Source organism: Haliaeetus albicilla, chromosome Z, assembly GCF_947461875.1.
Source record: "Haliaeetus albicilla chromosome Z, bHalAlb1.1, whole genome shotgun sequence".
In the NCBI taxonomy this organism is placed as follows: Eukaryota; Metazoa; Chordata; class Aves; order Accipitriformes; family Accipitridae; genus Haliaeetus; species Haliaeetus albicilla.
The window spans coordinates 1,289,178-1,301,859 of record NC_091516.1 but is presented as its reverse complement, the minus strand read 5'-3'; the positions used below and the strand labels follow the sequence as shown (position 1 = coordinate 1,301,859).

Sequence of the window (12,682 nt, the reverse complement as noted above, 5' to 3'; positions counted from 1 at the left end):
TTTGAAGAACTTCATTATAGTAGTATTCAAATCACCATATGGAGAAGAGTAGAAGACAGCATCTCATTGACTAAACATCCTTTCACTTACCTTCAAAATGATTTCTTCTCTTTTCTCATTTGTGAAAATACTATCTACTAATATGATTTCAAGTATTAATACAAGATCAGCTAGACAAGGTGTTAAATTAATTAGTAAGACAAGAAAAGAGATTAACTCTCCAAAATTAAGTCATCTACATGAGATAGTGTTGAAAAGTGATATCAAAAACTGTAAAACGTGTATTTTTAGAATTATTCAAAATTACACGCAACCTGAAATGTTAAAATAACTGAAAAAGTTTTCAGGAGAAGAGAAAACTCATATGGAATTCATGCTTAGGTTTTAACCCATAGAACACAGTTTAACCTCTATTAGGCATTTCAAGTTAGGCAGACCATGGGTAAAACCTAGACTCCAACCAGCGGATGACTTTTAACCTGGGGACATTGGACAAAAACCTGGGTCATCCCAAACACGTAAGATAGATAATCATCAGATTCAGAAACCCTTTTACAACAAGGAAGACAGTCTTCAACACAAGAAAATAAAGTAGGAACAAGAAGAAGATGATGAAGAAGTTCTAAAAAATGCCTGGAAAGGGATTTGAAGAGATAAGCCAGAAAATTCTGAAGGAAAAAAAAAAATCTTATACTTCACCAAAAACATTCAGACTTACAGAAAATTGTGTGGGGAAAAAACCAACTAAACAAAAAAAACCTGTATACACAATAAAAGAAGGAAAAGCCTTAATTTCTGGGTGAAAGATAACACCTAAGCATAGTGTCGTAGCTATAGGCTAGCAAGGCGGAACTTCTTGGGGGAAAAAAAAAAATCAGGCCAATTATTTTCAGATGCCTAAACCTATACTAAAAATTCCAGATATTGATGTGAAAAAAATTACAATAATTTGCATATAAGGTTGCTCATCTGTATGTATCTCCTTTACACGTATATATGAAAAGTACTGACAGTCACTGATTTAATGCAGGCACATAGAAGTACCACCAAAAAAACCTTGTCTCAAAGATGTATCAGTCTACTACTGTATTTTTTTTTTAAAGCTTTAATATATAGACTGTGCTGTGGAGACTTTTAAAACTTATGTAAACTGTTAAATAGTTCCCACACAAAACACTGTTTTAAAAATGGAATTTAGCGTGACATATTCTTTTCCATGCCCAGTTGAAAAAATAACCTACAGAAAATAAATGTTTCAATAAAAACACCAGTTATGAATGGAATTCATTCTTTAAGATGGACAATTTGCTTTGCTAAATTTAAGGTTTCCTTATCCGAAAGAGTATGGGCTTCTTCTGAGTTTTCTTCTTCCAGTTTTGTGTACAAAAGGCTCACTTAGGTATTCCTTATTTTATCAACAACTCATTTCTAGTCATCTTCCCATTAAGGCTCACACTGTTCCTCATGCTGGTACCTCACCATATTTCAAACAGAGTGCCATCATACAGCAAACAGTTTGAAAAAAGTACTTTCAAGAAAACCAAGTTGTTGCAGAAATGATGCTGCTGTTCACCAGGCAACTGACTTCTCCTTAATCTAATTGTCCTGCCTTATTTTAGAGGCATTCACTTGCAGAAATCTTGTCTTTTAGAGAAGGTCTAAAACCTCATTCTTCTAAAGAATGCAAAGTATCATCATATGTCCTAATCCAGTGCTCCCCTCAAAAATCTAATTCACAGAGTTACTAATAGATTCAACATTTTTCTTTGTACTTCCCTGAGTCAAATGTTTAAAAGTACTGCTTTGTGCTTTCCCTAAGAATGAATTAAACTCCAGTTGGTGATTATGTCACTGTGACATACTTGATTTTTAAAGATTGCAGAGATGCAACCTCTTACATATTTAAAAAAAAAATCCCCTTTTACCATTTAAATGCAAATTTTGAACCCCGTTCATTCCATACATGATTTCTAAAATGCAGAAAAACTGGGCATCTTCAGATTAATCATGCATTCAATTAATAGACTCAAGTGTTTTATTCTACAATAACTACTACAGGAAGGACCAGCTGTGACATGAGACGTTAGCAAGCACACTGTTCAGAATACCTCTGATTATGTATTCTTTCTCATACCCACCCATGTATCAAACGTGTCAGGAGGAAAAAAAAAAAACAAATAGCCCTGAAGTTTCATTGGGAACAGTAACTCCTATTACACTGTATAAGCAAGACAACCGGGAAATTAATCAGGTTTCTGGAAAGGCTCTCCAGCTTGGGAAATCTTTTCTGAGACTTTTCAGCTGCACAGGAATAGAGTCATCATCAAACCCACATTCATTAGACTGAAGAGGTACAGATGGGATACGTAAGTTTAGCTGAAATACAGTACTATGTATGAACATAATGCGAAGACTGTGTTTTAAAATGTTGGGGCGCAACACTGATATTAAGATATGAAGTTGCTCCCATCCTTTTATGTCTGGAATGACATGGGTATTCTAAAACAAACAAATAAAACAAAAAGATAGTCTTTCTACAAAAGAGCTCTTTTTTCAATTATATGTTTCATTCACTGCATCCAGTCTAATCCAGCTGTGCTATATATACCCACATTATAACTCACCTCTGCTCTGGGTGATGACAGCTGCATTCTTATGCAGTCAAAATACTTCAGAAGTCTTCCAAATTGTAACTTTCACTTTACAAAGCCTCTTAGTTAGAAATAACATGAGCTTATGCTTTAAGAAACCACCAAAAGATTTACTGGTTTAATACAGAGAAAAAAATTTACATAATAAAGTTTGTTAGGTAATGTATTCAAGAAGTACTATAGAAGCAGTTACCGTCACATGTAAAATGGGGAACTGGTACACTAGTATGCAAATCCTAGTATGCACAGAAATCAGCATGCAAAGAAGTTACATGCACTGTGTGCATAAATATCCACTCTACTTTTGTTTAGTGTAATACAACGAATCTTTTACAGGTCTTCAAAGAGAATATTTTTCTGTTTTCATTTATAACACACTTGCTACTTCTTTACTCTCCTCCCTCTATGTTTCTATGTCTAGCACTATGACAAAACAAATGGGTAAGCCTTATCACCTCTCCACGCTCCAAGATAGACCACAAATTCTGATGCCAAATCAATGAATGAACACTTCTGAAAATAACTATTACTGAAACCCCCATGCACACACATTTATAAACTTTACTGTTAAGTTTAAACCCCCAGAAAATGGCTTTCAAATGTCTGACAAATATTAAGAAATTAACTATTAAAAATTCAAATGTTAAACACATTAATTATTGATGTTTAATGTTCTGATTTGATATTGTTAATTTAATAAGTTTATTATTTAATATTGTTGAATGTTAAATTATTAAGTATATTATTATATTAATTACATAAACAGAAAATTAATCCACGAGTTTTCTTAAAAATCCAGTAATGGAAAATCATATATTTCTTTAGATTGTTTAAAATGCCATGAAAAAGCATTTTTCTCAAATAATTTTTTGTTTTATTTTTCTTTTCTTTCTTTTTTTCCCCCCCTCTCCAAAGAAATTCTCAGGAATGCCATGAGTGAGAATTCTATTGATTAGCTGACAGTACTTTCACAGGGATATAACAACAGCAAAAGAAATTCTAGTATTATTTTTTCATTGAAGCCTAAGTCATGGCCCAAACTAAAGAGGATAAACAGCAGCAGCATCTTTTTTAATGGCCAAAGAAGAATATGGGGAAAGGATTTGGGAATAGATTCAGGGTTATTCATGGCCAGAAAAGAAATTCCATTCTATAAAAATAGATCTTCGATCAATCAGCAAATAAAAGCAATTGAATTTGTGTTGGAAGATGAGATTACCCAGAGATGAAAATATTGAGAACAAAGAAATGATAGTTCCAAGTTGGACAGTGGTTCTTTAAAAGAAAGTGAAGGAGGTGAAACCTAGAAAAGATGCAGACAATGAAGAACAAGGTTTCAAGAAATTGAAAATGGTGTATAAAAGGCACTTAAAAGATTCAAGGAGAATGACAGAGACCTGTGTTCAGCTACAAAGAAGTCTTAGAAACTTCAGCAACAACATTCTCTTTGAAATTCAGGACCAGTCCAAGAAAGGCCTAGATTAGACCTATGTCTAGATTAGGAAGGTCTAGCCTAGAAGAGGAACTCCAACAATTACAGAGTGTATTTGACAACAAGCAAGAAGACAAAAAAGCACAGAAGCAGTCCTAAAACACACTTTCAATTGCAGTAAGAAAAGACCTAGACTAAAATAACAAATTAGGTAAAAAAAATTAGGCCCTCGAACTTTAGCTGACTAAGTATTTGTTAACTCATTTCATAGACTGGCTCACTTCTGCAAAAACAAGAAGTGTTGAAAATGTGTTATCACTTACTGTTTTTGTCCCATGTTGGAGTGTAATTTCATGAGAATCTGGAATTTTCTTGACAGGGTTCTGGAAAAAAAAGAAAATCCACCTCTGTGAAAACAGTGCTATGACCAAAAAAAACCCAACCAAACAAAAAAACCCCAATACTACAATATATATAAAAGTAAGAAAGGTTTCCCTCACACCAGCCATAACCTGAGGAGGAGAAAGCAGGGGGAAATCAGAAACAACAGGACTGATCCAGATTTTTGTTTTTATGGATATACCCCTAAAAATATGAGGAAAAATTGCTAAAAAAAAATGAGATTACCTTAATAAAGAACAAAACCAGGAAAAGATATCCTGGTTTTCCTCTTTAGAAAACATTACAATTCTGTTTAGTTCTTAATCACAATATAACAATCTTGACTTGTGATTTAGTCAATCCATCATTATTATACAATGTCTTTTCAAATAAAAGGACTCTATGAACTTAATGAAATCAATGAAAAATCTAGAAATTCATTACAGGAGCTAAGTTATCTATGTGGTTTACTAGGATCATGGACTGGCTTCCTGCTTCCACTCATGCCATTATTGCCAGCTCTCACAGGTCTTCACAACTGCCACTTTGATGGCAGCCAACATAGCCAATGTAATTCAGGGAATTTCATTTAATAGCAACATACAGTTCAAAGGCAATTGCAGTTTAAAACATTTAATGCATCACACTAACATCCGTAACACGAATATGAAAATAGTTTATGCAGAAAAAAATGTACTGAAAAGTACTCAAGTGACTGCAAGGTTCTCCAAAGGTCATTTGAATCACTATTCTCAAAATGCTCATTTGTCTGGTACCATTTAAGTTTCCTAGAACAGACACGATCTATCATTCTGATGCGTGATATCTTTGTTATAATTTTCTGTTGCCAAAGTCTGATTTTAAAATAATTTTTAAACAGACTTTATATTATATGTTTTATCTCTTTCCTTATCCATCTCTGCCAATTCCTTCCCTTTTTTTCATGCTTGCCACAGAAAGCCTCTATAGCAGCAGGCTGACTTCCTTTATACTCATTTTATCCTGTAGTTCTATCACCTTTATTTCTCCAATAAAAATGAAACTTTCATTATCTTTGGTTTAGCCAAACCTACCCTTCTTCTAACTTTACTTCTTGACACTAACAGCAGCTCTGATTCCTAGAACAACTGTATAGTTTCTTTCCCTTTTCACACACACACATATACAGAGATAAGCCAGCAGAAGACTTATGCCCTCTGTTTTCACATTCACAGCGTATGCACGTCTTTAATAGTCACAGGTGTTTGAAGGGGAACTCAGGTATTAGCATGGAAATCATATATGTACCTGAGCAAAAAAAAATATTTATGGGACTGCGGTCCATGCTAAGTCTGAAAAGGTATGTATTGGGTCAGGCTGAGATGGAGTTACTTTTCTCCGTAGCAGCCCTCACAGTGCTGTGCTTTGTACTGGTAGCTAGAAAGGTGTTGATAACACACCAGTGTTTTGGCTGCTTCAGAAGTTGTTGGTACAGAAGCATATCTCCTCTTGGCACTATGACTGCCCATGCTACACTGGATGTTTAAAGGAAACATCCCCCCTACACATCACACAAGCAGTGCTACATGGACTAAGTGGGTTGCGTTGATCATACAATGAGCTCAACTGGGGAAACCCAATGACCTAGGAATCTTGGAAGAGGTTGTGGACTGGCCAGAAGGGAGAGATTTTGGAGCATTGCCTGAGGAGGTAGCCTGTGCCCAAGAGGCCCCACCATATAAAGAGTTATCAGAATATGAAAGGTGTTATGCTTTGTTTACTGATGGATCCTGTTGTGTGGTAGAAAACCATCAGAGACGGAAAGCTGCTGCATGGAGTCTGACATGACAAGTCATTGAAGCCACTGAAGGAGAACATGAGTCAAGTCAGATTTCAGAAGTGAGAGCCATCCAACTAGCCCTAGAGATTGCTGAACAAGAGAAGTGGCCAGTACTCTGTCTCTATACTGACTCCTGGATGGTGGCTAATGCCCTGTAGCAGTGGCTACAGTAGCAGAAGACCAATTGGCAGTGCAGGGTTAAACCCCTCTGGGCTGCTGCAGTGTGGCAGGACACTGCTGCCTGGGTAGAAAACATGGCTCTAAAGGTACATCATGTAGATGCTCACATGCCCAAAGGCCGTGCCACTGACGAGCATCGAAACAATGAACAGGCAGACAAGGCTGTCAAAATTAAAGTTGCTCAGGTGGACCTGGACAGGGGGCATAAGGGTGAGCTATTCGTAGCTTAACAGGCCCATGAAACATTGGGACATCTAGCAAGAGGTACAACATATAGATGGGCTTGCGATCAGTCCATACAGTTGGACCTGACCATGGAGGCCATCACACAGGTCACTCATGAATGTGAAACATGTGCTGCAATCAAGCAAACCACATGAGTAAAATCTCCCTGGAACCAAGGGTGGTATCCGGGTTTTCAATATGGCGAGGCCTGGCAAATTGACTATATTGCGCCACTGCCACGAACGCACCAAGGCAAGCGCTACATACTCACTAATGTGGAAGCAACTACTGGTTGGATAGAAACATACCCTGTAAACCATGCCACTCCCCAAACCACTATCTTACGCCTTGAAAGGCAAATTTTGTGGTAACATGGTACCCCAGAAAGAACTGGATCAGACAATGGGACTCATTTTGGAAATAACCTCATAAACTCCTGGGCAAAGAAACATGGCATTGAGTGGGTGTATCGCAGCCCTATCACCCACAAGCCTCTGGAAAGATTGAGAGATATAATGGACTGTTAAAGACTATGCTGATAGCATTGGGCAATGAGGCATGGAAGCACTGGGATGCAGATTTAGCAGAAGCCACTTGGCTGGTTAACACCAGAGGATCTGCTAACCATCCTGGTCCTGCCCAAACAAAACCCCTATATACTGTGGGAAAAGAAAAGGTCCCCGCAGTGCACATGGGGAAGTGGCTGAGGCAAACAGTGTGGATTGCTCCTCCCATGGGAAAAGGCAAACCCACTCGCAGGATTGTCTTTGCTCAAGGACCTGGGTGTACTTGGTGGGTAATGCAGAAGGATGGGGAGACCTGGTGTGTGCCTCAAGAAGATTTAACATGGAGGGGGAAATAATCTGTGATGAGAGTTTTATGGTATAGGAAGAAATGAAGCAGGAATGATCTGAACCAACGAAGAGTGAATTTCACAATGAACCAGAGAGTGCAACAATGACCCAAACCAAGCCCATGGTGGTGCCCAACAATCGAACATACGGGTTCTCCTGTCCTGAGCACCCATCTTGACAGATGGGGCCCAAGTCATGGCCTGTTCTTATGAACATCTGGAGGAGAGGAGGAAGCCCATGGAATGGGAGAGTAATACCTATCTGTTAAAGGACAGGGGATAGCAGTTAATGGGAATGTATAAATCTGTATACTGGGTATAAAGATGGCTTAAGTATGTAGTTTAAGTTGCAAGTGTTGGTTAGAAGGCATTTCAGTAAATGGGATGGTTAGAAGATATATATATGTATTAAATTATGTGGAACCTGAGCATGATGCAGATGGTATAGAATAAGGGGTGGAGATTGTATTGCGTCTGGCTGAGTTAATTTTCCCCGTAGCCACCCTCATAGTGCTGTGCGTTGTACTGGTAGGTAGAAAGGTGTTGATAACATACCCGTGTTTTGGCTACTGCTGAGCAGTGCTCACACAGCATCAAGGCTGTCTCTCCAACATTCCCCCCTCACAAGTAGGCTGGGGCTGGGCAAGTTCTTAGGGGACATAGCCAGGACAGCTGACCCAAACTGACCAAAGGGATATTACATACCATATGACATCTGCTCAGCAATAAAAGCTAAAAGAAAGGAGGAGGAGGGGGGCATTTGCTATTATGATGTTTGTCTTCCAGAGCAACCGCTACGTGTACTGAAGCCCTACTTCTCGGGAAGTGGCTGGACATCACCTGCTGATGGGAAGTAGAGAATAAATCTTTTATTTTCCTTTGCTTCCACATGCGGCCTTTGCTTTTGCTTTATTAAACTGCCTTTATCTTGACCCATGAGTTTTTTCCTCATCTTATTTTTTCCTCCTGCCCATTCTGCTGAGGAGGTGAGTGATACAGCAGCTTGGTGGGCACCTGGCATGCAGCCAAGGTCAACCCACCACAAGGTAACAGTAAAGGTTTACAAATAGCTACACATTACACTGTGAAAAGTATAGCCAACATGGCATTAAGAGGCACTTCCACAGACTCAGTGGTTTACAAGTTGAGAAACAGGTGTAACTCTAAATTACCAAGTGAAGCTGACATTATGCAAATGAGTTTATTGTTCAATTGACACTATAAAGCACCCAGACAAAGGTATAATTATAATACAAATCAAGTGTTCTGCGCCTCTTCATTCCCTGCACTATAAATTGGTATTTGCTGTTCTCAGGATACAAAAAAACTGCTCAACAGCCACTGCCTGTACTTGCCATCTAAGCACATTCCATAAAAACAGAAGTGTGAAAAGGAAACAAAGGGCTTCCAAGATTCATACCACCATCACCCACAACAAAAGATGTACTACTTCTGTGAAGCAAAGGCTTTCACAGAAACCGTCTGTTGCTGGAAGGAGAAAGAGCATTTTGGTCATTTTCATCTTAATTACTGCAAGGTTGCTTGTATTCCAGTCCACTTATTCAAATATTTTAAGATTGCTCATTTCATATACCTTACCACAAAGGTAGGTATTGTATGTCTATAATGTGTCCACACTGAATTTAATTTTGAGAGGGTATTTTACTTACTTTAAGAGTTCTTTCAATATTTCAAACAAAAAAAATTAAATTATTAATAAACACAATGTGCTAGAATTTACTTAATTTTAATTGCTAGCTCTTTCTTCCAGGTGACAATAATGAAATCCCTCTTTTAATGAGAAGACTGAACCACTCATATAAAAACATTTCCGCTTTACAGTGCACTCATGTTGAACACTGTTCTGGCTACTTATCTTTAAGGGAGAACAACAGACAGGAATACATTCTGCCACCTGATAAATCAAACAGCCTGAGCCTGAAAGTCAGACATTTGGCGAGTGCTAGCGGTGCTAAGATCTGCAGTGTCTAAGGGATGCCTAACAGTTAAAGTAACTGTTTAGACTACTCAAAACAAAAAATTAACAAAACATCCAGAACATATCTTGCCATAACATCTTCAAATCAGCCAAACATTTACAAAAAAACCAAGGTGGCTTATTCTATTTTAGTAACTATGAACTTCCTAAATGACTGATAATGCTATAAATATCTCTAGCCTGCTAAAACAAATGCCCATAAGTGCACACAAAAATCAGATGCAACTACCACTTTTCCAGTTATTACATTCCAAAGAATAATGAATGCTATAAAATCCTTTTTTTCACACTCTCAAAGAAAATATACTTAATACATTTTATGCTGATTTGAACATCAGGTTCCTATGCATACTGGAATATTACTGTAAGTCTGAAAAAAAAGTAGAGTTTGCCCACAGTGTACCTGTACTTCCAGGCCTTCCAGTTGTCACTTGGATTTCAGCTGTTAAGTTTACACAGATTGATTTTAACATTTCAATAATGCTGTTCTAGAAAATTTGTATTGTAATTAAAACTAGAAGACATGGAATCTTTCCAGGATTTTTTGTTGTTGGGTTGTTGGTTTTTTTTTTTCTTTTTAAACCATATCAGGAAAAGACAATATGTTAAATTTCTCTTTTTCTTTTAGCAGAAACAAAGGAAAACACTTTTGGTGTTGACCTATCTCCTAGCATTTTTACAAAAATTCTCAATTACCCGGCTTACATAAGATTAACATCTATTAAATCTGTGAAATAGTGTATTCTAGGAGTTCACAGTTTTTCTCAAAAATGAAAAGTCTTACCTTTTAAATAATTTCTGCATAAGGACACTGCAAGTCAGGCATCACATCTGCAGTTTTCAGTTACATTTTTTCAGGGAATTTCAGCTCTAGCTTACTGTTAAGCTCCTGAGCCTGACAACACTCTTCTATTCACTGCGCCACTGCCCCTAAATACTGTGGATTTTTTTTTCTTGTTCCTTTTGGGAGCTTCCTTATCCTCAAGCAATACTCAGAAAATATGCCACTAGAAACCACAGGCTGAAACTAGGTCAGAGTCTCCAACATCTCTCGAGAAAAAGCAAAGACAAAAACAAAAAAAATCAAACAAACCAAGGATGCAGGTCAAACCAGAAAAGTGAGAGAATAGGCACACACAAAAATAATTAGGTAAAATCTAGATTTCTACGTCCTACAAGATATCCTTCAATATGCTCGGGATTGTGAATATAGGCAATAATAATCATTGGAACTTGGCAGAAGACAGAGGGATGCAAGAGGTGGGAAAAGAATGGGCTGGTATCTTTATGATAAACTGAACATTTGGCTTGGGAAGAAAGTTAGGTCCTACAGAAGTAATAAAAAAATTCACTAAACAGTATCAGAGAGAGTAATTTACAACTAAAAAATACCTCAACCTTTACTATCTGTTAGCCTTTCTAATAGATTGAACATCCAAAAGTCATTTTAGAATGATGATTAGATTATATTCACAGGCTTAAATGGATAAAAGCAAAGACTATGAAAAACAAAATGTAAATGCCACAATGACATATTCTGCTGATCTCACATACACAGTAACTGCTAACTGCACTTGAAATAAATGAAAAATAAATTCATCCACTAGAATCCAACCTCCCCCGCCTGCTAAAAATACCCCTACAAGTTAGACTATAGGTCCTCAAATGACTTGCCTCTTCATGGCCCAACCAGAGAAGGGCAGAATGATGCATTTATGCCCAAAAGTACCTGTACTTCTCTGTTTGCAGAGGTCTTTATTTCACTAAATGGAAACTACCGTGTGAAAAAGACTTGCAAGCTACAGGTAATCTTTCATGTACCAGGCCCTTAAATGGAAATTTTTATGGGCACCCACAGGACTACAGTTTAACAGAGGAAAACAATACAATTTTTTTCTTTGTGTTTGCAACTGTCATTAGATTCCAGTATAGTGGATCTTGCCTTCCTTGAGGATTTCAAGATCATATGGTGCCCTGGAAGAAAACACAAATTTCCTTTTCTGGATAACTCCTGTGTTCTTAGAGCTCTCCCAAAACACTGACTTGATGGAGACTTGAAGAGACTTCTCATTTGTAGGAGCAGAAATATGGTACAGCATGGAGAAAAAACATGCAAAACTAGAAGTGGTTAAACTAAAGGTAAACACTCTCCCTGTCTTGAGCAGAAGAAGAGGTTAAAGTTGGCTTGGCTACTACTTACTTTAAATACCTTAAGTATTATACTAAAAAATCCCTTCTGCTGGAATAGTAAACACTCACACCCTGCTCTTTTGGGTCTCTGGTTTGGTACACTCCACACAGAAGACACTGTCTGTTCATAGACAGGAGTGAAGAGAAGGAGGCAAGAGATACACTTTACAGAGATTTCTCCATGTCTGGTGAAACTGCGGGTTTCACAGAACAAATTCAACAGAGGTGACCTAACACAGATGATCTCTGCCTCGCTAGAAGACAGATGGAATAACTGGGTTCCTAATGGACAGCAGGAATAGATGGTGGAAGTGGGAGAGGGACAAAAATCCCTAGCACCAAATGGTGATGGAATTACCATCATCTACTTAAGAAACTGCAGCAATTCGAACTTCCAAATGAAGGGCTCCCTGCAGAAAGCCATGTTTTAATCATCCAAATCCCAGGCTTTCTGGCAATTAAGAAAAAAGAACCTCCTATTTTCAAGCATTTTGTTTATAAATGCCATGTTTATGTTTTCTTTTAAGCTTGTTTTAAAGCCTCCTTTCTTCCCCTCCAAAATGACTGTATTGCATGGAAAAGCAAATGCTACACTACTGGGGGATGAGGTAGGGGGAGCAAGAAAGTTTGAGACCCTTTGAAAGGTTTTTATTTTAGACTCCAGCATAAAGACTGACAGTGCTGAAATCACCTTCCTTGTGACCAGACAGTAACAATTTTCCATATCTTCCATTCTTCTCCAACAAAGAGTTCAAAGTAATAAGGATGATTTAAAAAGAATAATCAACAGTGACAGGAGTAGTTAAAAAGAGAAATGTAATGTCTCCTAATAAAAATGTTCATGCTGTAAATTATGTAACATATTGAAAGAAAATGCTCTTAAGAAATTTTAAGAATAAAACAAATGGGCAGACAACTCATCAACAATCACAACAGAAAGGATGAGATTTCT

At 37.5% G+C, this 12,682-nt stretch overlaps 1 protein-coding gene across 1 annotated transcript in view; it reads right to left on the bottom strand.

Moving 5' to 3' along the window:
* Positions 1-12,682, bottom strand: part of WDR70 (WD repeat domain 70) — a 144,354-nt gene that overhangs the window by 100,123 nt on the left and 31,549 nt on the right. The window contains exon 6 of the mRNA XM_069777374.1: positions 4,407-4,466. Coding sequence (XP_069633475.1) covers positions 4,407-4,466 — 60 coding nt within the window. The remainder of the gene's footprint in view (positions 1-4,406; positions 4,467-12,682) is intronic.